Genomic DNA, 26088 nt, shown 5'->3' with positions numbered 1-26088 from the left:
TACACATTTATATAAATTCACTAAAAATAATCTAATGTTTCCTCTACTGTTCATTATAGTGTATGTCTCTTGAGTCTTTGTTAAGATATATAAGATCTTACTTACATATCTTAGCGACAATAGTTCATAAAAGTTTTAATGACTTTCACACTAGATCCATCCATCCAATATGTGATTCCATTCTGAATGGAATCACACATTCAGGTGATTTTTTTGGCTTCCATACCAGTTTAATAGAGGACTCTTATTTGTGCAAAAATGTCTGGCTATATAGTTTTCCTAATAATTCTGTCTTTATCTGCTATATGTTTCAAATCTTACCTGTTTGTAATGATTAAAGTATCTCATATTCTTGCTTGTCATTTCTGTACTTTTAATATGGCTGAACATATTAACTTCTTTAGTTATACTTTTTGAAGTTTTTTCAGTCATGAAAGGAACTGTACAGAATATTTTGAAATATTTTTGTCATATATGTAATATATATTTTGGTGAAAAATGCTTTATACATTGTCATCACACAGGACAAAAACTGTAATAAAATATTTTCCTTCTCAGATAAGAAAAATATTAATAAAATAAGATTGAAATTAAGATGAAAAAGTATGATAATGATAAGATTAAAACTAAAATAATAAAAAAGTAACCATTAAGATAAAATACACGACACAAATAACAAAAAAAAAACTGAATTTCTCAATGGATAACATTAAATTTTATGAAGTATAATGATACTTTGGAGAAGTAACAATACCTGATTTGGTATATTCTTATCATTGCCTGCGATGTGGCAAATTTTCCGCAGTAATTTAAATTTACAACATAAAACCACATAACAAATACTATCCACAAAGATGTGATGCACAGTCAAGCGGCAGTTACATTGTAGACAGAGGAGTGCATTTTCTGCTGACATCAGATACCCATGAGTAGCTGTGGTATGTCCTTACTGCAATCAGCAGAGGATCACTAACTTTCAGCAAAGTTTTCTGCATGAAGAGTCCCACGGCAACACAGTATCTTTGATGTGTCAGAGTATACTATCAACTTTATTAATCCAGTCACCTTGCCACTTTGCTGAAAGAGTGTGTTTTACACAATTAATGAAGTCGAAAGTAGTAACACTAGTGGTGAAGGATGATCAACTAACTAGATGCATCTTTAGTAGCGGAATCTGCACGTCCATTACCCAGAATTACCTCGTGAGTAGGGATCCAGCAAATACTCACTTGCGTGTTGTGATGGTTCAACTCAGGGATTACATTATAGATTTCTGTAACGATAGGATGTCTAGAATACAAATCTTCTAAAGTTTGGAGTGCACTAGACAAGTTGCTACAAATAAGGTTATCGCAATATTTAGGATTAATGATATTCAAAGCCTTGTTGATAGCGTATAGTTCAGAAATAAAGACACCTGTAATATTAGATAGACCAAACATATACTCTCATCGCTACTATATTTATCTGCACTCAGGAAATAGTAATGAGGGAATAGCTCAAAAATTTCTCCCCAAAATAAAAATAGACCAAAAAATCAAAATAAACTGCCTTGGTTTTGCCGACAACTTAGCATTGCTAGTAAATGACATTGACATATTGCTAAAAAGTAGATGTTAGATAAAACATTACAAATAAAATTAACCTCAAAATATCATTCAAAAAGTTAGAAATTATGTCCCAGAAACCAACAAAATTAAATGAAGTAAACATAAACCGTAATGAAGTCAAAGTAGTAACCCAATTTAAATACCTTGGAGAAATAATAACAAACAACCTAAATGAAAAAACCTCAATCCAAACAAGAACATACTAGCTAAAGCGTAAATATTAATCAGGTACACCTACAGTAAAAACATCTATCCATAAATGCAAAAATAAGACACTACAACACAGCTATAATACTGGAGGCCATATATGAAGCAGAAACACTCTTCCAACTGTACAAACAATCAAAGAATAACAGACTCCAAAAAAATAAAAAGAAGAATTAGAAGAATCTGCATCTATAAAAAGTACCAGAAAAATGGATAGTGGTGGATTGGGTCCAACAAAGTCATGTACAAAGAATTAGAACCTATCACTGATACCATGCCTAAGAGGAGACTAGAATTCTTTGGACACATCATGAGGTTGCCAGATTCAAGACTTCTGAAACAGCTGGTATGGTACTATCTTGACTTGAAAAACACCAAGACAAGATGCAGATGGATCAGAGAAATAAGAGAGGACCTGAAGGAAATTGCCCTTACATCAGAAGAACTACAGACAAGATAAAATTAAAGCAAAAATCAAGGACAAAAACACTCACAAGAAAGAAACTCACAACATGAACATTTTCAACACTAAAAAGGACACATATGAAAACATATGAAAACGTACTGTTAGTACTGCAAAGCCTGAATGTTCCTTTCGAAGAGGTTTGGTTAATGGACTAGCTAAAATGATCCAATGCAGTCATAATACCATATTTTACCATAGTTAACATATTTTTTTCCATAAAAAAAAATATGGTAACTGGTTAGGTTATATATAGGAATTTCAATATCAACATGATAGGCACTTTAGCCATTAACAGATTTGTTGTGCAGGACCCTAATAAACCGATCTAAATAATTACTTTTTCTTTTCAATTTCTAATGAAATTCCCAGTTAGATTGCTTTGACATAAATTTTGATATATTTCTGATGTACTCTTTTTTTGTTTAGGTTGTCTGTTGTGATCTGAATTTTTATTGGATTTCTCTTCGCTGTTAGAGGAAGAAGCATCTTCATCTTTACTCAAAATATTTTTTTACTGATAATTCTATTAATTTTCATTCATAGTACTTCTCTTCAAAAAAATTTGTTCTAAAAGAAAAAAATTCTGATTACTCTTGTACTTTAACATGTATTTTATTTATTATTTCAAAAATGTTGAACTTCTTTTTTTTGTAAAAGTATAAATTAATAATTAAGCAAAATGGCAATAATAATCTACTAATATTTGTTTAATGACATGATAAAGCACCTTTTTTTTTGTAAAGGAGCTGTCACAATTAATTAGCTGTTTCTTCTGTGCAGTTACTGTTAGTTACTGCAGTTACTGTGCAGTTAGCATTCTTGTTTTTTTTTTTTTTTTTTTTTTTTAGAACAATATTGTTTCTGTTAATTTGATTAAAAACAATGCTGAATAGTTCTGTAAGATCCTTTGGAAGAAAAATTTCCAGTATTTTGGTAATGAATCATTTAATATTTAATGATTTTTTTAATATTCATGCAAGTTTTGAGATGTAAAGAAAAAATGTATACATGAAACAATAAATGGCAGTAAAAAAAAAAAGTGCAAATAAATATTTAATTAAATTGTTTAAGGAAAACAGTTGAATAAAGAGAATATGTATTCTCTTGTGTATAATTGGGTGTGAGAAATTACTGAAAAATTCCTCAGTTATGCACACAATCGGGTATGTTGGAATATAAAATATGCCATGCTCTATTGAAACACCATTTATACTTCAATTAAAAAAAAAATCAAATGCAGTCAAACGGCCGGCATACTATGAAGGGACATAAAAATGTTTGTTAGGAATGTTGTAGATTGGAGAATGTTTTCTCGATGGTATATGTGTTTATTATTAAAAATTATTAAAATGGAGTAGAGTACCACTATGATAACACCACCCCTCAAAGTGCAGTGTACCTACTCAAATGTTATTGGATCCATTATTGCATGTCATTACATTTTCTCATGTCAAGGGAAAAATCATTCTCTGTTAATATATGTAGTTATTGAATTTTCTGATTGATCATCAACGTATAGAATATTTTAAACAATTTTAAGGCTCTTGAGCAAGATGGCTTAATTAACTTAATCTACCTTGATGTATAAATTGTTGTTTCTTACTACCCACCCCTTTTCCTGATAGGTTCTCCATGCCGAGGATTACAGGATCAGAAGGACCACATTTTGTCCTCGGTATCTATTAGGGGGGACTGTCTTTAAAAATATGTGTTTCAAGAAACGCTTGGTATATCTGTACGTAAAAGTTATTTGTAAATTTATGTCTGGAACAGATCACAAATCGGTGAGCTGATTTGAATAAAATTCAGAATATCTTATACTCGGAAGGTGAAGGCGTTTCAACACTAGAAACACGGTGAACAAATTTTATAATAAAGAATAAATTGTAGCCTTAAAAAATGTAGACTTACAGTCAAATTTATTTATACAATTAGGAAAGAATTTAAATAGATAATTAAATAGTGTTATTTGAAGATGTATAATTTAAAGATGTTTAATATTCAAAATGGTTTGTTTCAGGGATGCCGCTGTATATAATTCCAGATGATGTAATATATGATCCCCCACGTTTAGCTGAATTTATTAAAACATTTGAAATTACTAGAATGTTATTCACACCATCATTAATGCAAGCAGTATTAACATTTCAAGATTTAGACTTGAAAACCGCATTTAAAAGTTTTAGGTCAGTATTATTCTACTTCTTATTTAATTTAATTATATTAATATCGGTATAACATTTAATTTCCTGTAGTCTGGGTAATGAATATTTCTGAACTAAGTAATCTATTTCCAGGGCGATTTATTCATTTTCTGTAATACACTACTTACAATTAACTAATATGTCTTTCATTACTTGACTGGTTCAACAAATTCATTAATTCTTTCTATTCAATATTAATCTTCAATCTCAATTTATTCATTAGGCCCCATAATAATGATCGCATTATAAGTACCTAACATCTAATTATCTAATATGCTAAACTTATTTCTATTATTACTCTATAAACAATACTTCTAAGAAGAAAAGTAAACGCTTTCTATCTATGTAGTTCTAGGCTTATTTCTGTTCTACAGTGCTAGCCTTGGAAGCAAAGTAGGTGGTAATAACATTTCTTTTTGTTTGTAGAGAAATGGTATTTATCATTATAGTTATTAGCAACTAATATGCGAAATTAAAAATTAAATATTGAAATGGATGTAGGTAGTAATTTAACAGTTTCAATAATTAAAATATGAATTAGAAAATCTAAAAAAGTTGTACATTTAAAAAATATAAATAATAATTTATGAATCGGTAAATTAATTATTATTCAGTTTTTATTAATCGTTTGATGTTATTTATCATTTAGTTTGTGTTTTGGATGTAACAATAACTGCTTAGTTTCTAATTTTAAGTTTTAGTAATAGTTTTTGTAGATGCAGTTAGTCTGCTTAATGGATTAACACTTAATTAATCAATTTTTCCTCCTCGTTAAAATTCATATGAAGCCATGCCTAATATATAAATAAATTCTAAAAAATAAAAATATAATTTTAATTAGTTCTACCGGTCTGAAGTGTTAAGAAATATATAGCGGCAAATAAATTAATATTTATTAATTTTTTATGTTATGAAAATAGTAGTCGACGAAAAACTTTAAAATTGTTTTATCTATTTATCGTTCTTATGATGATTTCATTGTTATTTTTATTATTACAATATAAAATATTTACTTATTTGTAATAAATTAGTAACATCCACATTTTACAAGATTTGAGTAGAGGAAAAACAAATAAAAAAGAGTTTTCATTTAACTTCGAAAATGATAACTTAAAAATTGAACACTCAAAAACTGTCAGATCTGTAATATTATTATAAACACGTTTATTACATTATAAAAGTAATTAAATAAATTTCTCTAATCTATAATCGTTTTTATTACTCTTTATCAATACTTTATTTTAAACAAGCTATACAGTTCTTACAAAACCGCTTGAGAGAAAAGAAAAGAATATAGAATTTTGAATTAAAAAAATAAATAAGTAAAAGAATTTTCTCTTTACTTTTGAGAAGACCATTTGGTAAAAACAAGAACTTTCAGCACCAGTGGTATCACCTAGTAAGATTAAGATTAAATTTTTTGAAAAATTTCTAATTTATTTAAACTTGAATACATTTTTTAATACTTATTCACTCAAACAGACTACTGCCTCAAACAATATGAATTATTATTCTGTATAATACTTCAGGGTTTAAAATTTCTTGCAAAAAATCAAATAAAATTTATCTTTGACTCATTCTTCAACACTATCAATCTTCTTAAAGTTATTTGATACCATATTTATTTACTAGAATTTTCTAGGTTTAATTTTCTTAATATTAATACCACTCTTGGTATTTATACAATTTATATAAACAAATATAGTATCCACTTACTGACAAATATGGGTATTAATTATCCAACTGCTGTTGGATTATTCCTCCATCGCCAGGGATTATTGATTAATTATGAATTTTATAGTTGCGCATATCAATTTTTTATAAGTAAGAATAAAAACGAAGATAAAAAAAATTAAAATTATTACGTTCATAACAGTTGATTGTCAAATGTTAAAATAAGTGATGCGTTAAAAGTAAATATTTTTTCAGCAAGATGTTCACAACTGTTAAGAAGGATAAATTGTATCAGTTAGTCAACCCGATAATTAATAATAAGTGTTCTGCCCAAAGGCAGGTTTTTACATGGCCGCTCTCCATTCTGCTTGAATCTGTGCCATCTGTTTCATTTTATAGTAACTTCCTTCCCTTTTTATATTGTCTATCATTTTCATTCGTCTCCGACGTCTTGCTTTCCTCCCAGTTACAAATCCTTTCAATGCCATCACCAACAGGCAGTCACATCTCAGCCAATGTGCCAACCAACTGCATTTTCTTCTTTTTATTATTTCAATAATCGGCCTCTCTTCTCCCACTCTATGAAGCACCTCTTCATTCCGAATTCTTTCCATCCGGCTGATCTTTTCCATCGTCCTCCAAACCCACATTTCAAAGGCCTCTAATCTTCTCTCCTTTCCCTTCCTAATAGTCTATGTCTCTGCCCCGTGAAGGGCCACACTCCACATGAAACATTTCACAAGTTTTTACCTTAGTAGCAGATGTAGTTTGCTATATAGCACTCTCCTCATTTTGCTGAATGCTTCCTTTGCCCTAGAAATTCGTACTTTAACTTCCTGATAGCACTTCGTATCTTCCTTAATGATGCACCCCTGGTACTTGAAGGATGCCACTTGCTCAACTTTATTTCCCCCAATCCAAAATTGTTACCCTTTTGGTTGATTTCTTATTAATTATAATTATTAATATTGTATAATTTGCTTGTATAGAATATCGTTATCAAATCTGATTTGTTCATTTATTAATTTATTATTTATTCAGATATATATATATATATATATATAAATGAAATTTCTTTAATATACTCGTTTAATGAAAATTATTAGCGTATTCCAATATTTCAATAAATTCGTTTGGGTTGTAATTATGTCCATTCTCTATAAGTTTAGAAAAATTAGATCGTTGTTTATCATTTTTATTTATGCAACTGATGTGTTCTTTAGTTTCTTGCAAATATTATCTGTAAGAAAAATGTGTAAGTATAGGATCTCCACTTTCTGCTATTATGGCCAACATATTTATGAATGAAGTGGAAAACACCCTGCTACCCGATATAATTAATAAACATCAAATTATTTTATACAGAAGATACGTAGATGATATTCTAATAATATATAATCAACAATATAATAATGAAGAGGACAAAATAATTGAAGGAATGAATTCTCTAAAAAAAAATATTAAATCTATTTTAAACAGGGAAAATAATATCATTCATTATTTGGATGTATATAGAAAGTAAACCGAACAAGACATTATAATACATTTCAAGTCTTTTCGTCCATAGAATCAGAAAATAGCAACTTTTAACTCATCGATTTACAGAGCAATAAAATACCTAAAACTATAGCCGGCCTCCGTGGCGCGAGTGGTAGCGTCTCGGCCTTTCACCCGGAGGTCCTGGGTTCGAATCTCGGTCAGGCATGGGCATTTTTTCATACGCTACATTTTCCATATTCCACGCACAGGCTTCTTCAAGCTTATTGTGGTGATGTCATCAAGAACCAAAAAAAAATTAAATAACATTAAACATGTTGCACTTAATATATGTTACAAACTTAATAAATAAATTATATACCAAAATAAAAAATTAAATACGTATAAAATGACAAAATAAAACTAATAAATAATAATAATACGAGACTGTTCAGAAACTAACTTACGTTTTCAAATAAAAAAAAAAAAAATTTATTATATACATTTGAAAGGGACAATTTTTAAATATTTTTCCACATAGCCGCCATTTAAATTGAGGCACTTCTAATAACGATGCGCTAGCTTTTCAATTCCTTCTCGAAATCTGCTGCCTTAGATTTTTGGCACCCATCTTGCACAAAACTTGTGATAACCAAGTTTCCCCGATACAATTTCGTGCAGTAAACTTCGTGAAATTTGGGGAAATAAAGCGAGAGTTCTGTAACCGTAATGCGGCGATTTTCACGAATTATATCGTCGATTTTCATCGTCGGTTCATCAGTCACAAGGCTAGGCCGACTACTACGGTCTTCATCGTGAACATTGGTGCGGCCATCTTTAAACTGAATGCGCCACTGCCTCACTCCACCTTCACTCATTATTTCATCTCCGTACACCTCACAAAGTCGCCGATGAATTAAATTAAAAACAGCGTATACAACCGATAATAAAATACATAAATAACGAGGACCCTTCTAAAACAATAAAATATGATAAATACGATCTAGAAAAACAAGGAGTAATATAGTATTAATGTGAAAATTGAGATCTAAAATATGACAACTCGTTTATTCTAAATTAGAATTAAAGAACACATCGGTCGCATAAATAAAAATTATAAAGAACGATCTAACTTTGCTAAACACATTATGGAGAATGGACATAATTACAACCCAAACGAATTTATTGAAATATTGGAATACGCTAATAATTTTCATTAAACGAGTATATTGGAGAAATTTCATATACATCTGTTATTAATTATTAGGTCGGCTAACCGATTCAATTTATCCTTCTTAACAGTTGTGAACATCTTATTGACAAAACGTTTTCTTTTAACGCATCACTTATTTTAACATTTGACAATCGACTGTTATGAACGTAATAATTTTAATTTTGTTTATCTTCGTTTTTATTCTTACTTATAAAAAATTGATAGGCGCAACTATAAAATTCATAATTAATCAATAATCCGAAAGCGCTTGAATAATTAATACTCGTAATCGTTAGTAAGCGGATACAATATATTTTTATATAAATAGAATTTTAAAATCGAATATGTTGTTTGTGTTCTTGAAGTCATGCGATTACTAAGGAATTTTGAAAAATTTCCGTGATGCGTTTGTTTTTAATTATTTAAAAAATTAAAACGTTTGACGGTAAATTTTCGAACGATCAAAATATCAGAAAACTAAATTTTACGGTACGATCAAATCAAAACACTTTTTAACATACATTTTTTCCAAAATAATGTTCCTTTTATTGCGGCTTCTGTTCCGACAGCGGGCTAAATTGAAAACATTTTTTACAGAATTTAAAAAATAAATATTTAATAGCGTATAAATGAAGAAAAAATTCTTAAATATTGCAGCGATACATCGTAAACTTTCTAAGAAGAATTGCGTCGGATTATAACAACAATCGCGCAGATATATAAAGGAAATTTCATAAGTTTGAACAAATATTATTCTAAACGATATAAATAAATAAATAATCCGAATAAAATTATTATTTTTTTTAACGTTACTTTGTGTGCTGACAGGCAAATAATATTTTGCGGCGAAGTGGTGACGACATCATTGAGAGATAAGTTGGCCGGTCTATTACCGTGGGTTCAGTTGCTGAATTTATACAGTATATCTGAGTGTCATGACATCGCTACCTCTGGTGGAGTATCAGTTTATTTACAGTTCAATTTATTTCTAAGTTACGTGTTTGATGCGATATTCAGACATTATCGGCTTTTAAATCCACGATAAGCCGGTTGTGTACGAGTATATTGAAGAAATATAATTTTCTTTAATCGTGATATTTATACTCGGCATTTTCATTAATAAATCGTAAGCGTTTTGTCTCAAAACGCATTATGTAATATAAAATAAAAATTTTCAAAATCGACCTGTTCATTTACAAGCGTATTTACATTTATAATTGTATTTTTAAAAATAATATTTTTCTAAATATTCGAGTTTATTATTTATTTGAAATATTTTAAAATTATTTTCATATTTCTTATCGTATGTTTACATGTGATACCTGATATTATTAGGTTATAAGCTACATTTGAACAATTTTTTTTTGTTACGAGTGATGCGTGTATTATGTATGTTCTCAAATGTTCTAAAAAATACCCGTTAAAAAAAGAATGTATCATTTTTACTAACGTATCTTTTCTTTTCGTTCATTACGATTAATTTTATTAACGACACCGTATAATTTTAATGCGATTGAAATATTCTGCGAAAAGATGTAAAACGATTTTCACAGTCGTAAATATTTGCTACTTTATTTGTACGGTTATAAGTATTATGTTTCTTGCTTTTTCAAATGGAATTAAGGAAGTTTTTTGTATTTTTGAAACTTATTTCTTCTTAATATTCTCTATAAAAAAATCTTTATATGCGTTTTGATTCGCTACAAATTTCACTTATTTCTTTGTCTAATTTGTTATTATTATTTGTATACTTTACGGTTTGTGTATCATATCGTAATTATGTGTGTGACCGTCTAAGATTTTCTTCTCCAAGGACAATAGTATTTATGATGTCTTGATCGTCTAAAAACTCTAATTGTTTTCATTAATTTTTATTCTTAAATCTAAAAAAACTTACCGATCTAACATTATCGGTTTCAATAGCAAATCTAATTTGTTTAACGTTATTAAATATTAACATTATAATAGAATTAAATATAATTTATAAATATCTATATATTAGCAGACCCGGCAATGCTTCGCTATTGCTAGATTTGAGTATATATATATATATATATATATATATATATATATATATATATATATAGATAGATTAAATGAACACGATTGAATGTTTGATAAAACATTAACAAAATGAACATTACGGAACTTCACAAGATTTAACCTTTCCCTTTTTCCCCTTTACCCTTTTACCCTTTCTCCCTTTTCTCCGCTTTTCCTATTCCCTTTCCCGGAGTCAGAAGTCGCTTCTGTTTATACGCATTAAATACATATAAACAGGTATTGACGTGCAAATATTATCATTTATTATAACCTTTTCTACTCCGATGGTCCCTCGGCGAATAAACATCGGTTACCTCTCTGTCCGTGTGCGACCTTACATATAAACTTACACAAAACCGCCGAGTGTAAGCGTAAGAAGAACGAGTTTTTTTTTGTCTTCAGTCATTTGACTGGTTTGATGCAGCTCTCCAAGATTCCCTATCTTAGAGAAGAGAAGAACGAGTGTAAGATATTAAGTCGCTATATAAGGGTATACGAGTATGTTGCAATATGTAGTGTTCGTGGTGCGGTGTATGCGTATTATGTCGGTACGTAAACGGAAGGAAAGCTGAATAGGAGAGGGCGGTCAGTGGAGACGGCAACTCCCGCTTAATATAAAACGCAATATTAATTTTTTTTTTTTTCCTGTTTAGACTCCGGTAATGACCGTTCGGGTATTACTTCGGAGGATGATATGTACTAGTGTAAATGAAGTGTAGTCTTGTACAGCGTCAGTTCGACCGTTCCTGAGATGTGTGGTTAATTTAAACCCGACCGCCAAAGAACACCGGTATCCACTCCACGATCCGGTATTCAAATTCGTGTAAGAATAACCGTCTTTACTAGGACTTGAACGCTGGAACTCTCGACTTCCAAATCGGCTGATTTGGGAAGATCCGTTCACCAGTAGACCGACGCGGTGGGTTACAATGTATTATATATATATATATAGATCGATTTGAAAAGTACTTTATAAATAGTTTACATCGTGCTTGCTATTAATTTGTCACTTACGCTAGTTTTTGTCGGTAATTATTAATCGCAACATACCGGACAATATATTTAATAAAAATCTATCTACCTAGAAAAAATATTCCTAAACGGTTCAAATGTAACAAAAGATTTTTCATAGCTACTGCCGATATTTAGAGTCGGCTTTAATTTAAAAAAAAAAGTAGTCGATTAAACATTTTCAATTTTAATTCTTTTTTTCTCAGATATATCAAACAAATTTGGCGAACCGAGAAAATTCTGTTCAGTCGGAAAAATTTTTCCAGAAGTTCATGTTGTTGTAATGGATGAAAACAAAGATGTAAAAAAAATCGGAGAACCCGGTGAGGTAATAAAATACTTTATTTAACATTCGTTATGTAAACTATTAATTTTCTATTGTTTTGACTTTTTATTTTAAGCGCGGTAAGTTTACGTTGAATTTTTTATTTTTATTTAAGGAAAAGTTGTTCTATCAGTCTCTTGTGTTGTTGAAAATTAAGTAAAATTTAATTTTATATACTGCTTCTATTTATCTGTTCTAGTGATATATGTAAAAAAAAGAACGATTTAAAAAAATTAATTTTTCTACGTATATAGATTGTTTCTTATATAATACTTGTATGTATTCTTAAATTTACATTAATTTATGATTAGATAGGTTATACGTACTATAACGGTTTTATTCGGTATAAAATCCAATTTTGAGAGCAAAGCTATAGGTTTTGATCTAACATCCTCAGTATGTTAAAATCAGTGTAGAACAAGATTAATACAAATGAAAATGAATAAAAAATTCAATTTAGTCACGCATTACATTGCACTCGGTTAAGTGATGAGGGTGTACTTGTACGAATAAATGCAAGGCGCGTAGGTAGTTTACCTTGTTTATTAGCGGCCGTGAATTTTGTTTTTAGGTGAAGTTCATTAGCATACATACATCGATCGATTTAAATGAACAAATTGTATTTTTTTTGTTAAATATTATATTTGCAGATGTAAATTGTGATTTTAGTAAAAACGTCCTAATAAATGATTATGATTTCAGAAAAGAGAAAGTGTGAGGATTAAACAAATTTTAGATAAATAATTTCAGGGTTTCCTAAGGTGAAATTAAGATTTTTCTATTGATTCGATTTTAGGACTCCTTGTCATTTGTATTTATTAGGAGGTTTCAGGATAGTGTTAATATGTACGGAGAAAATAGATTAATCTGTTCTTTTGTTCGGATAAACAAATTTATTATTTGTATTTTTGAAACTTATCTCTTATTAATATTCTCTATAAAAATATCTTTATATGCGTTTTGATTCGCTACAAATTTCACTTATTTCTTTGTCTAATTTGTTATTATTATTTGTATACTTTACGGTTTGTGTATCATATCGTAATTATGTGTGCGACCGTCTAAGATTTTTCTTCTCCGAGGGCAGTAGTATTTACGATTTACGTTATTCGTTTTAAATCGCGTAAAATATACGAAGATAATTTTACGAAAGGATATTAATTTTTGTCCGTTTCTGTTCTCAAATTTTACTTATTTTTCCGTTTAATATTGAAATTTATTCGTTTAAAGTCGAGGAGAAAATGAAACGACTGCGATTCTTTTGAAATAACAGATACAGGTACTTTTTTCTACCGCATTCACCTTACACGATGCGATTAACCCGTATCGCTGTACCGCACGATTCCTTTTTCTGAAAGGTAATGAAGGTTTTTATTTTATTTTGTCTTCAATTATTTGACCGATTTGATGCGGCTCTCCAAGATTCCCTATCTATTGCTAGTCGTTTCATTTTGTTATACCCCCTACATCTTAAATCCTCTAAAAATTTGTTTTACGTATTCCAAAAGTTGCCTGCCGGAACAATTTTTTCCTTCTACCTGTCCCTCCAATATTAAAGCGACTATTCCAGGATGGCTTAATATGTGGCCTATAAGTCAGTCTCTTCTTTTAACTATATTTTTGCAAATGTCTCTTTCTTCATCGATTTGTCGCTTTATCCGCCCGTCTGATTTTTTTGTAATTTAAGTAATTTTGTAATTTAATTAATGAAGGTAGGCGAGTTAAAAACAATTTTGTTAACGCTATTTCAACAGGTGTACACGTACGACTTTGTAAACGTTATATTTGTTATTTGAAAAGATCGATTTTTTTGCGTTAATGCTCTGTTCTTGTAATCGAACGTATAAAGAATGTTCCGGGACGTATTCCCCGAACTTCAGGTGCTGATTCGGGACACGAAAATGAGCAAAACAGTTCATAAGTCGTATTCGATGTAAGTCCTATTTTGCTTTGTTTTCCTTCTGGACGCCATTATGTGATTTTCAACAAAGAAGTTATTTCTCAGGAACGGGTAAATCGACTTTAAATTTGGCAAATCTAAGACTAGCGTCTTATTCCACAAAATAAACAATTTATAAACGTCAGTCGTCCTCAAACATTTCAACATGGCGCCCATATTAATTTTTTAAACTTCAATATTTTTGTAATTGTTTGTTCGATAAAATTTTTTTCTTATTACAAATATATTAAGTATTTTATTTTGAACATAATGACACCTTATTTGTAAAAATCCGTCGACAAACAATCGAGTTATTGTAGATAATTAACCCGGCAGTACGCTTGCGCTCCGTAATGCAAGCTGATAATTTTTATTACATTTAGTGTAGGAGATAAAAACAGACAAAACATTATCGGCTCACATTAAAAGGTCAAGTTTAATTCGTCGACAAATGCGAGGAGCGTGTTGCCTATTCATCTTCATGTAGGAATATGATTTTATCGACAAACTAGTACCAGACTGATATTTTATCTGTTGTTTTCTGATCGCTTGATTGTTTATTATTATTATTATTATTATTATTTATGTTTTAGAAGCTATGTTAAAATATTTCTGCTATTTAGAAAGTAGCGCTAGCCATTTGAAAACAGATACTGTCAACAATTCTGCTTATAATGACCACAGACAAAGGAGCTTAAATCTGTTTGTAAATTGTCAAACGACAACGAAGTCTATTGTTTTATTTATTTAAAAAAATCGTATTATCATAATTACTTGTTGAATTTTATTTGTATTTCTTAAATTATTTACGATTATATTTCGTTTTACGGTTTCGAAGCGTTTAGTTTTATCTTTTCGAATTTACAAATCTATCTAAGATAAAAAAATCTCAAATATTTTTTATAAGTGATTTTACAATACTTGAAAGTTTCCTAAAACTACGGATGTTTTTTCTCGAAATATATCTAATTTATCGTATTAGAACGGGCTTTTGGAATTAATTAGAAAACACACAATCGTATCCGTTTTTGTTTGCAGAGTAATTAGAGTATATGCCGGTTAACGGTTTACGTTGACTTAAAATGTAATTGGAAATACAAATCGCTTGTTATCGAGCCTGTCTACAGAAGGGAATTCAACAGCTTCCTTTATAAAAACAAAAAACTAGAAATAAATATTTCTTATCTATAATTTTAGAAAAATGTAATTTTAAACTTTAGGGTTTTTGCACCTCATTATTTTCTTTTATTTAATATTCTGCGTAAAATTTTATTTGTTTTGAAATTTAAAAAAATTGAAAGACTTGAAAATTTTCAGGTTTTTAACGCGTTTCATTTTCAATCGACAGAACCCAAACGTATATCGGAATCGGCAAAAATCAGTTTTGTAGTTTTCAAGCGAAGCGACCGCTAACCTGCATAAAAATACTTTTATTCTGTTGCGGTTATCATTCTGAAACAAAATTTCGCAAAGATTTATGTTTGAATTCGGTTCAGACAAGCCCCAAGTTGCTCGATGAAATTAGCGATCGGTCGATTTTTTAAATAGCATTGTAAAATTTACACCGCTAAATAAATTCTATTTTCATTTAAACGATATAATTCAAATAAACAATAAATTGTTTATAAATTGCTGTATCTATTCGGCGATAGATAAAGATTTTATTTACTAAGCAAAATCATAAATCGGGATAAATTTACCGAATTTTTCCGGTTTAGTGTTGCTAGATACAGACTTTTTCTTTAAATTAAAAGATTATGCGATTAAATATAATTAATTTCTATAAAAAATAATATAACTGAAATAGTCATTAGCTGAAGATTTACGGTCTTTTGAATGAAGCCAAGCGTGCTACGATATAATTTTTCTTAATTGTTGAAGAATATACCTAACAAAAACATAAGAGAAACCTGTTCAGAAATTACTTTGATGTTATATTTAATAGTTTAAAAATGAACTGTTTATTGAAATATTATATTTTTTCAGCGATATATGATAAAAATTTAATTTAGTAAGATTAAAAAAAATGAAAGTTAGTAATATTAGTCATAGAAAAAAAAGATCGATTGAACAGAGTTAACATTAAGAAAAAAAATTGTTGTAACATTTAATAGGTTGAAATTTATTTCCGCATCATAAGAATACGTACGTATATTACTGGTAGCATAACGACGAGTTTCATTCATCGAAAAAGCTACAATCACCTGACCAGAGTAAGTTCATTAACAGTTTTACTTCCTTGTACGAAGTAAAGGAAGTATTGTGATCGCGAAAAATTTCGGTTTTCAGATTTCAACGGAAATATCCATTTTCACCATCCCTGGAATACATTTTGACTAGTTTCAGCGTGACGTCTGTACGTAAGTATGGATCTCGCATAATTCAAAAACGATTAGCCGTAGGATGTGAAAGTTTTGAATTTAAACTGCAGTAACATCTAGTTGTGTACCTTCCCTTTTGGTGCGATCGACTGGACCAAAAGCGTCCAAAAAACTCAAAATCAAAAAAAAACTTGGTTTTTGGACTTTTTCTAACTGGAGTAACAAGCCCTCGTCGAGAACTTTTCAACGATATATCGTAAGCGGTACTTATTTTCATCGGCTCACAGTTATAGCCAAAGGAAACTTTAATTAATGAAATATTTGGATCTTACAAGGGGAAGGCACATCGATTCGAATTCTACTTCATATACGTATTTTTTTTTAACCTTTTTCTTTCTAATTTAGATATATTGATTTATTATTAATTATTAACCTCTCATGGTAAAAAAAGTTTTACAGTAAATAATAAAAAAAATATAAATAATTTGGAACTGAGATAAAAGTAGGTGAAAAACATGTATCTTTTATACTTAATCTTAAAATGAAATCGGCGGATTTTCTTCATCGCCCTCAGATTTTTGTAAATTGTTGAGAAACTTCTATAATAATAATAATAATAATAATAATAATAATAATTACAATTAAAATTCCTACCTTTATTTTGCAGACGTTTCGTTTTTTCTTAATTTCTTTTTTCTTATTTTCTTAAGTCTTCTATTTTTATCATCCGGCAGTTCTCACTCATCGTAGATTCATTAGAACTGCCTTGATAACATTGTTCCATCTGCAATATATCTTGGTGGAATCTTTCTCCTGGTTCGTCGCTGATGTCACCCGAGTTTGAGTTCAAATGAGAATGTAAAAAATGAATTTTCAATGACATTCTGCAGCTTAAATTGTTGTAGTTCACTAAGAGTTCATTTATAAGCCGAGCTTTTTTGTTTCCGAGAAAACCAGTAACGACAACTTTGAATGACTTACGCGCCGCTGATTCTTCAGGATTCAGTTTGCTATTAAATACATTTTCACGAATTAATCTTCTTGTGGCCCGATGAATACTCGCTCTTTTAATATGGTTTTGCTTAATCGTGGAAAAAGCTCGGCTAAATATTTAAAGCCGTCTCCATCTTTATCTAATGCTTTTACAAAATTCTTCATCAGGCCTAGTTTTACGTGTAGAGGTGGTAAAATAATACGATCTGCTTCGACAAGGGGAATATTGACAACATTTTCCTTTCCCGGGGTAAGTCGATTTCTTTTTGGTCTGTGTTTAACTGCGTAGTGTTTATCTGTAGCCCGACTATCCCGCAGACACAAGATACAAATATATTTTGTAAAGCCACTCTGGGTCCAGAATTCTAAGATTAAAATCCTAGTAAAAGCAGTTGATTTTATACGGATTTGAGTACTAGATCGTTGATACCGCTGTTCTTTGGTGGTTAGGTTTCAATTAACAACACGCGTCAGGAATCTTCGACCTGAAAACTACATTTCATTTACATTCACACATATCACCCTCATCATCTTCTGAAGTAATACCTTACGGTGGTTCCGGAGGCTAAACAGAAAAAAGAAAGAAAGACCGAGAAGAAGCCCTATCGTTTTCAGGTCAGCGATGATTTGCCACGAGTGTTCATCATACTTAAGAGCTTTTACAATTTTTGACGTACTTTCATATCTTTTTTTTGATTCCTACAGCATGTGCTACCGGTATAGAAGAAAATTTATTCGAGTTGTACAACAGCACTGTCTTTAAGCTTCTTTTTGATAAGTCTATAAATAAACGCCGATCGTGAACATATTCGATGTCCGGGTCAGACTTCAGCTTCCTAACATCACGGCAGGAACAAATAAAATCATCTCTTCTAAAGTATTTCGGTAAATTTTCATTTCGATGTCTATAAACTGAAATTTTAGCATCCGCGTTTAATAAATTCTATTCTTTAAGACGTGAACCTAGGAGTTCTAGACGTCGTTTTGACAAATACAAGTCACGAATTAGGTCGCTTAGTTCTACTCGTGTGATGAGGCGAGGTTCAGTATTTGAATCTTTTGGAATGTAATTAATATCTATTGAAGTTGAGGATTCATCGATCGAGCCTTCCGGCGAGTCAGAAATTTCTTTTTAAGAAGTTGGAGCGATCGGAATCGGTAAATTAACACCATGAAGTAGCGGTCTCATAGCTGAACGAACATCTGGGTATGATATACTGCTTTTATTGTTTGAATTGAAACCCGTAACATTTGTGAAGAAAAAATAGCAGTCATCATAACGGTTAGTAAGCTCTCGACAAGTCAGGTAAGCCGAAAGGCAAATGTTCGTTTTTTCCTTTTAATCACCGGGTTATTTTAATTAACCTAACGCATGATGCGTGCTACAACTGGAGCCCAGGATTTATCTTGGTCTCCAAAGTGACAGTCAAAAATGTTTGTAAGCGCTTCTCAGAAGATTCGGTACTGTTTTCGTGGTGAATTCTCCGCAAACGTAACAAAAAATATCTGGAGAACTTTTACAAGCCCGACTTTTGTTCATTGTAAAATTCAAAATGTTTTAATAAATGAAAGTAAACTGAAATATTACAGAAATACTTACTAATTATAAAAATAATTAAGTTATAATTTATTAATCCTTAATTACTTAAAATACTTTGTAAAATTGTTTCACCGTGAAGCACAATAAAACAGAGCGCGAAACAAACAAACTTAACGAATCTTGATGTTCAATAAAATAATACAAAAAGTTGTTCATCGTAGAAATCTTTCGCTAAATTTACGCCATCACTTACGAAACAATCTTTATAATATGCGTATGATAAAACAACTGCCATAACTAAAGAACACAGCAAGTCGTATCAAAAGTCGAACTCATGCTGAAGAAAATGTCATCGCGTCGAATTACCCGTTACTCGACTCGCTAACACGTCTATACATGTCTGGCTTGACGTGAAATGACATCGTTCGACTGTTACGTATCAAATATAAATCTACAGCACGCATCGCAATATAAATCAGATGCGAATAAGCAAACGTACTACGGACGTAGTAACTTATTTGTATTGTTTGTTCCACAAACGATGGAACAAATAAATTTAAGGGATTGTAACTTCAGAAATTTTCGTGATGGATTGTTTCGAAATACATATTCAGATTCGGCATATAAAATACTTTATAGAACATCTACTCCCTTTTCAGTTCCAAATTCTATATTGACCGGTATAATTATAAGCAATAAGGCTTATATTTTTAATATGCTAACGTGGAGAATGTTTAAAATGCCGGTCTAAAACAGAACGTTAGTGTGTTATCAACCTGGTTATTGTTAATATCAATATTTCCTGCTGCTTTGAGTTATTTCCAGGTGAAAAACTTGCAAACTTTGGGGGGGGGGGGGAGAAACGAAAAAGTAACTTGTTTTATTGTTCTTTATTCAATTGTTTGTCTTCATCGATTCATTCTAATATAATAAATTAGATATACAGAGTCTATCAAGAAGTTCTCCCGAAAATTTCATAAATTATTCTACTCGCAAAAATAATGGAAAAAATCATATAAACATACGCTCTAAAATGCTTCGTTTGCGAGTTATGGCTGGCGAAATATTTCGCTCGGAATTCAACTACTCCGGTGAAATGAAATCGTAATGAAATTTTTAGGACCTTATTAAGAAACAGAATTAAAAATTCTTATGGTTTTTATCTGAAAAATAGATCCCAGAACCGTATCTGCAATATTTTTGAGAAATGTGGGGTGAAAACCAAAAAATTCGGGTGGAAAACACTAGTTTTTTATTTAATTTACTAAGAATTTGGCACCGTTGGTATTTTTTTTTTTAACTTCTCTACTTCCCTGGGCCGGACCGACTTGATGGTATTACGCCACCCAGGGGAGTGTCCGTTACTGTAATAGGCCCTCCCCACGTACCGGCTATATACCGGCATGGCAGGTCAGGCCTACCGGTTGGCTCTTTTGAGATTTTTTCCCTTTTTTTAACTTAGTTAAGAAAACCTAACAGTCAACCCAAGGAGTCCTCAGCGGCTCATCGAAACCAGCACACCTCAGCATGCTGGCTCTCACCGCTGAGGCTGTCCACCCTAATTACAATCTAAAAACCCATATTCCTTTCATCTATAATTTTTTGTTTAAGGACTGACCTTATGAACTCTACAACCTTTCTCCTATTCTCTACCCTACTGAGCATATGATCTATTATCTCTCTCGGAGTCTTTCCGTCAATACCAGCATTGTATCTTAGCATTTGCCATTTTTGGCAATTCAGGAAAGTATGTTCTACATCGTCACGTTCGTAACAATACATGCACGTAGGTTGATCTCTTTTGCCAACTTTGTGGAGGTATTCATTAAAGCACCCATGGCCAGTTAAAAACTGTGTGACGTGGTAATCTATTTCTCCGTGGCGTCTGCCTGTCCATCTAACTATATCAGGAATCAAGGATCTGGTCCATCTGGCTACCCCAGCCTGCAGCCATCTTTCCTGCCATATATTATTAATATCTTGTCTGACTTCATTATCCACACGTCCTAAAAACCTCTCAACCCTGTGTCTAGCAATGAGATCAATAGGGGGCACACCAGAAAGCACACAGAGATCCTCATACGAGACCGTTCTGTAAACGGATGCTACTCCAAGCAATACCCTCCCGTGTATCTTTTTTAATCTGTCCTTGTTCCTGTTAATAGTCATAGCGGGCCACCGTGCAGGAACCGCACACAAAATCGATGAGACAACGGTTGTCGCAAATAGTCTCCTTTTCGATACCCTAGGAGCTCTGTGCTTTGACATAATAACGTTCAAGCTTTTAATTGTTTTCCCTGCGCTATGACAGACGTTCAACACATGTTCAGTGAAACGACAATTTCTTTGCAGAGTAACTCCCAAGTATCTCAATACCTGAACTTCAGCAATGTTATTATTACCTTCTATATATATATCCACTGGTACCAACACCCTTCTACCGGTAAATTTGATATATTTGCACTTATCCACCGAGAGCTGTAGTCCTCTTGAATGCAGCCATCTACCGACTATTTCGAATGCTGAATTTGCCTTATCCTTTACCTCATCAATTGTTTTGGCCTGAATGAGTACTGCCAAGTCGTCAGCGTAAGCCAAAAGCTGAACCCCTTCAGGGAATGTCTGCTGGAGGACTACATCAAAGGCCAGGACCCATAACAGTGGACCGAGCACTGAGCCTTGTGGCACACCACCGCACATGCTAAAAAGTACCTCTTCTTCTTGTGCGCTGACTGCACACCTTCGATCTCTGAGATACTCCTCTACCTGTGTCCGCAAGTATGGACTAATTCCTTTCTCTACCGGTGCTGTATTTATATGTTTCCATGCGATGGATCCAAACGCATTCTTCACATCGAGAGAAACAAGTAGAGGAATACTTCTCGTCCGCCTAGTGCCGCTTCTAGCTTCATCAGCCCAGTTCACTACTCTGTTGATTAATACCGTCGGTATTAATACAAAATAAAGTTCCACACTTACCAACAATTTGAAAAGTAAATATTAGGAGCAGTTACAACATCATCAGGGATTTCCCAAAAGATTTAATTCAAATTCAGATGTACGCGTATAAATGTATTTAGATTAAAATTGTTACGTTAATAATAGTCGCAAACATCTTACGAGCATGACGTTACGGTCTTATTGACGTGCAATTTAGTTTTATTTCTTGACAACCGACTGTTATGAAGGTAACAATTTTAATTTAAATACGATTATACATTTGAATTTTCATTAACACATTTTGGGAAATCCCTGATGACACCCGAAAGTACTCGGAATTTTTTTTTGTCTTCAGTCATTTGACTGGTTTGACTGGACAGCTCTCCAAAACTCCTTATCTAGTGTTAGTCGTTTCATTTCGGTATACCCCCTACATCCTATATCCCTAACAATTTGTTTTACATATTCCAAACGTGGCCTGCGTACACAATTTTTCCCTTCTACCTGTCCTTCCAATATTAAAGCGACTATTCCAGGATGCCTTAGTATGTGGCCATATAAGTCTGTCTCTTCTTTTAACTATACTTTTCCAAATGCTTCTTTCTTCATCTATTTGCCGCAACACCTCTTCATTACTCGGATATATACTTTTAAAATTGTTGGTAAGTGGAAGTTTATTTTAATACTAGTTTTTATGTTTGACGTACAACAACTTTGTTAAACGGATAATAAATATATAAAAGTTTTAAACAAAACGGTTTAAGATAAGTTGAAAAAACAAAGAAAAGTAAGAAATATTGGAATTTTATTTAGAAACAGTACTTTACTACATTTATTAAAAAAGTACTTACTTAATGCGATCAAAAACCAAATTCTTTTTTGGTGATGTGAAAAATTTGTAAAAACAAAATTTTCTGTTAAAAATTGCCGTTAAAAATCTGGACATTACACAACAATTATAAATTATAAATAAATAGAAATCACAGATAATAATTTTCATATTAACGATAGAAATATAATAAATTATTTGGAAAAGCATTATTTCAAAGTCGGCACTAAAATAGTTGGGTCAGCTGCTGGCAACAACAGCTGACCAACAATGCACAGTACTGTATTAGTGTTTAAATCATTCTGTAAGGTAAATTAAGTATATCGGATGCTGTGAACTCTGCTGCCGTTAGCGAAGGTTTGTTATGAATTTCAGTTTTCGAACGTGCCATTGAAATAATGCCGAACTTATTTATAACAGAGGAAGACGCTGATATTGGATTTCTTTTGGGTGTGTGTAATGGTTATGCTACATCAACCGGAGTAGAATATGAAATACGTTTTCCGAAACGCAGGATTCTAGATCCGATCGCAATTAGCGCGAATTTTCGCAATCTTCGGGAAACAGGTTCATAATCCAATATTCGTACAGTTACGAATGATCTGTCCAACACGTCACTGTTATCGATGAAATTATTACCGATTCAGTTCAGCGCGGTCCAGGCGTCTATTACACAACGACAAAACAAGTTTTATCCTTATTGTAAACTGCCAGTTCATTTACATCCTGGAGACAGTCCGCTTGGCTTGGAGTTCTACAGTTGTTGGAATACAAATCGACAACTCTATAAGTACATTTTGTTTTCAGACGAGACAAATTTCACTCGAAATGGCGTCAACAACTTACGCGATGGGCGTAAAGGGCCAAAGGAAAACCTCACGAAACGGTGGAAGGTAACTTTCAACAGCGATTTAGCGTCAATATGTGGTGCTCCCTTCTTCACAATCAGCTGTTTGGATCGTTCATATTACCCGGCCGCTTAAATGCCGAGGCTATTTAACTTTTTTCAAGAAGAATTACCGCAGCTGCTTAAAGATGTTCCTCTAGCTCTGAGACGCAAATTATACCTCCAGCACGATGGCGCGCCTTCCCGCTTTTCTTGAGCCGTTTCCGCTCGCTTAAATCATTTCTCTGAAAAATGAATCGGTCGTGGCGGTCTATATTCTTGGCCACCAAGGTCCACTTGATCTAACACCTTTAGATTTTTGCGTCTGGGGGTGGATGAAAAATATCGTAAACAAAACAAAAATACATTCTCGTGAGGAATTAATTGTCCGCATTACGGATGCGGTTGAGAAACTTAAGGACAGACCTGAAGAACTAAAAATAGTAACAAAAGGAGTACAGAAGCGTGCCAATAAATGTGTTGAAAATGGAGGGCTCAATCAACATTTAATAAAAACTTCTACGCACCACATTTCACCGGGGTAGCTGAAATCCGAGCAAAATTTTTAACTAGCCGTAACTCACAAACGAAACATTTTAGGGTATATGTTTATTATATTTACTTTTTCCGTCGTTTTCACGAGTAGAATATAAGATATGAAGATATAATACGTAAAACATCTTATAAAACATATAAGATACGTTTGATGCCGGAATCTTATTCCTGAAACATATCAGACACCGGTCTGAGGCTTTAGAAAATAAATTATCGTAACAAGACCGATATAACGGACCTGAGTAACGGGGCGATTAAGAAGAAAGTAGTAGAAAAGATAATAATGAGAGGAATCCAGAAAGGGACTAAAATAAATCCTTTTAGTAAAGATAACAAGTCTGTTTAACGATCGTCTTTCGCAGTACTGCTCGCTGACGCACCTAAACAGATGTTCTTCCGTGAGAAGAGTTACCGGACTCGGGTTAGGAATGAACGGGAACGAAAGAAAATGGAACAAATGGATGGGCTCGGCCGATCGTTCTCACGCTCAACTGGGATCTGGTCCGGCAGGTAAAGAAGATAGGAGTATTAATTCTCCGGGGAAGACCGGTTGAAATTAGTTCTGCAAATCAGTCTAAGCGAGACGTTAGGATGTCAGTCTGCGAGGAGATTCTTCAAAAGAGTACAGTGAAACTTTCGTATTCGCGGTGCAATATTTTGCGATGTCTTTTCTATATTTGCGGCTAAAATTTTCCGTATTCGCGTAAATTAAATTTTGTAGTGACATTAAAAAATAAAAATATTAAAAGATTCAATGGCGCAGATAGAGTATGAATGAACGTGAAGAGATAGAAATACGATCCCTGGAAAACCGTGAAATGTGAAAACGCTTACCGATGGCATTAAACTACGCCGTGATCTTATTCAGTTTTTTATAGATGTCGATCCATCTTTGAATAGAAGCTTAATCTTTAAGTGAAAAATTGAAGATTCCATGCAAGAATACACAGAACTTCACACGGATTTAAAAACAAGAGCGAAACGAGGAAAAATTACAAATTTTTGTAAATGCAATTCAAAATACTATAGATTAGTTTTGTAAATCTCCTTTACAGAAATTTTATTTTTAGCGTACGTAGTACTGTAGTGCTGTTTTCTTGACTTTTGAAGGCGATTACCGAGTACGATTTGAATATCTACATGCTGCACGTACTGTAGTGAAATTTCAAATCAAACAGTACGGTAAGTGCTTACGAGTAAATTAGGAAATATACTCTACTTTGTTAAATATTTGTTGGGTAGTATACCTATGTACTGTGCTAAACCGTTGCTTATAATTAATATTATCGTCTGTATTTCATCAATAACATCGCCCTAAGTAAGTACCTCTGATTTTTTTTCATTTTACATAAAACCTAAAGGTTCTTCTTTAAAAGTATTAGTTCCGTTCTATATTCGCGGTACTTTTACGATCTCTAATCCCCGCGAATAAGGAGATTTTACTGTATTCCGCGAGGAGGTCAGTGAAGGAGCAAAGTTCTGGTGAACTAGGATCGACGCGATTAAGGTGACGTCACGAATAATTCCAGTGCATGTAAAGAAGAAACGGTTGGGTGAGTTATTGTAAGACTATAAGTGAAAGAGATGATGAACTAAAATTCATTCGTCAATTGTTAAAGTAGTTTTATTTGTGAAAGCAGTTTTATTTGTCTGAAAGAACTTTATAGTTGTCTTAACAATTTTACTGTTGTTGTTAATACAATACTAGTTTGGTTAAAAGTGTTAAGACTAGCGGTCATGCTAATATCTTTTGTCAATAGGACTGAATTTCATTATTTATCTTCTTGGGAATAAATCCTGACGACTTAAATTCTGTTTTGTATGTAATCACTGTTTATTATTGTTGTTGTTATTAT

The 26088-nt window shown here is 32.0% G+C and overlaps 2 protein-coding genes across 4 annotated transcripts in view; one reads left to right on the top strand and one right to left on the bottom strand.

The window, feature by feature from the left end:
- The window catches only part of LOC142327684 (uncharacterized), a 118008-nt gene that overhangs the window by 24061 nt on the left and 67859 nt on the right, over positions 1-26088 (top strand). For both annotated transcript variants that reach the window (XM_075370924.1, XM_075370923.1), the window contains exons 6-8: positions 4304-4469; positions 9679-9803; positions 12111-12232. In XM_075370924.1, the coding sequence (XP_075227039.1) occupies positions 4304-4469; positions 9679-9803; positions 12111-12232 (413 nt within the window). The remainder of the gene's footprint in view (positions 1-4303; positions 4470-9678; positions 9804-12110; positions 12233-26088) is intronic.
- Positions 1-26088, bottom strand: part of LOC142327685 (uncharacterized) — a 102263-nt gene that overhangs the window by 61484 nt on the left and 14691 nt on the right. The window contains exon 2 of one of the 2 annotated variants that reach the window (XM_075370927.1): positions 7780-7920. The exons of the other annotated variant lie outside the window; for it this stretch is intronic. The gene's annotated coding sequence lies outside the window, so the exon portion shown is untranslated. The remainder of the gene's footprint in view (positions 1-7779; positions 7921-26088) is intronic. 2 annotated transcript variants of the gene reach the window in all.

This window comes from Lycorma delicatula, chromosome 7 (genome assembly GCF_047948215.1).
Source record: "Lycorma delicatula isolate Av1 chromosome 7, ASM4794821v1, whole genome shotgun sequence".
In the NCBI taxonomy this organism is placed as follows: Eukaryota; Metazoa; Arthropoda; class Insecta; order Hemiptera; family Fulgoridae; genus Lycorma; species Lycorma delicatula.
This window is presented reverse-complemented; position numbering and strand designations above follow the sequence as displayed.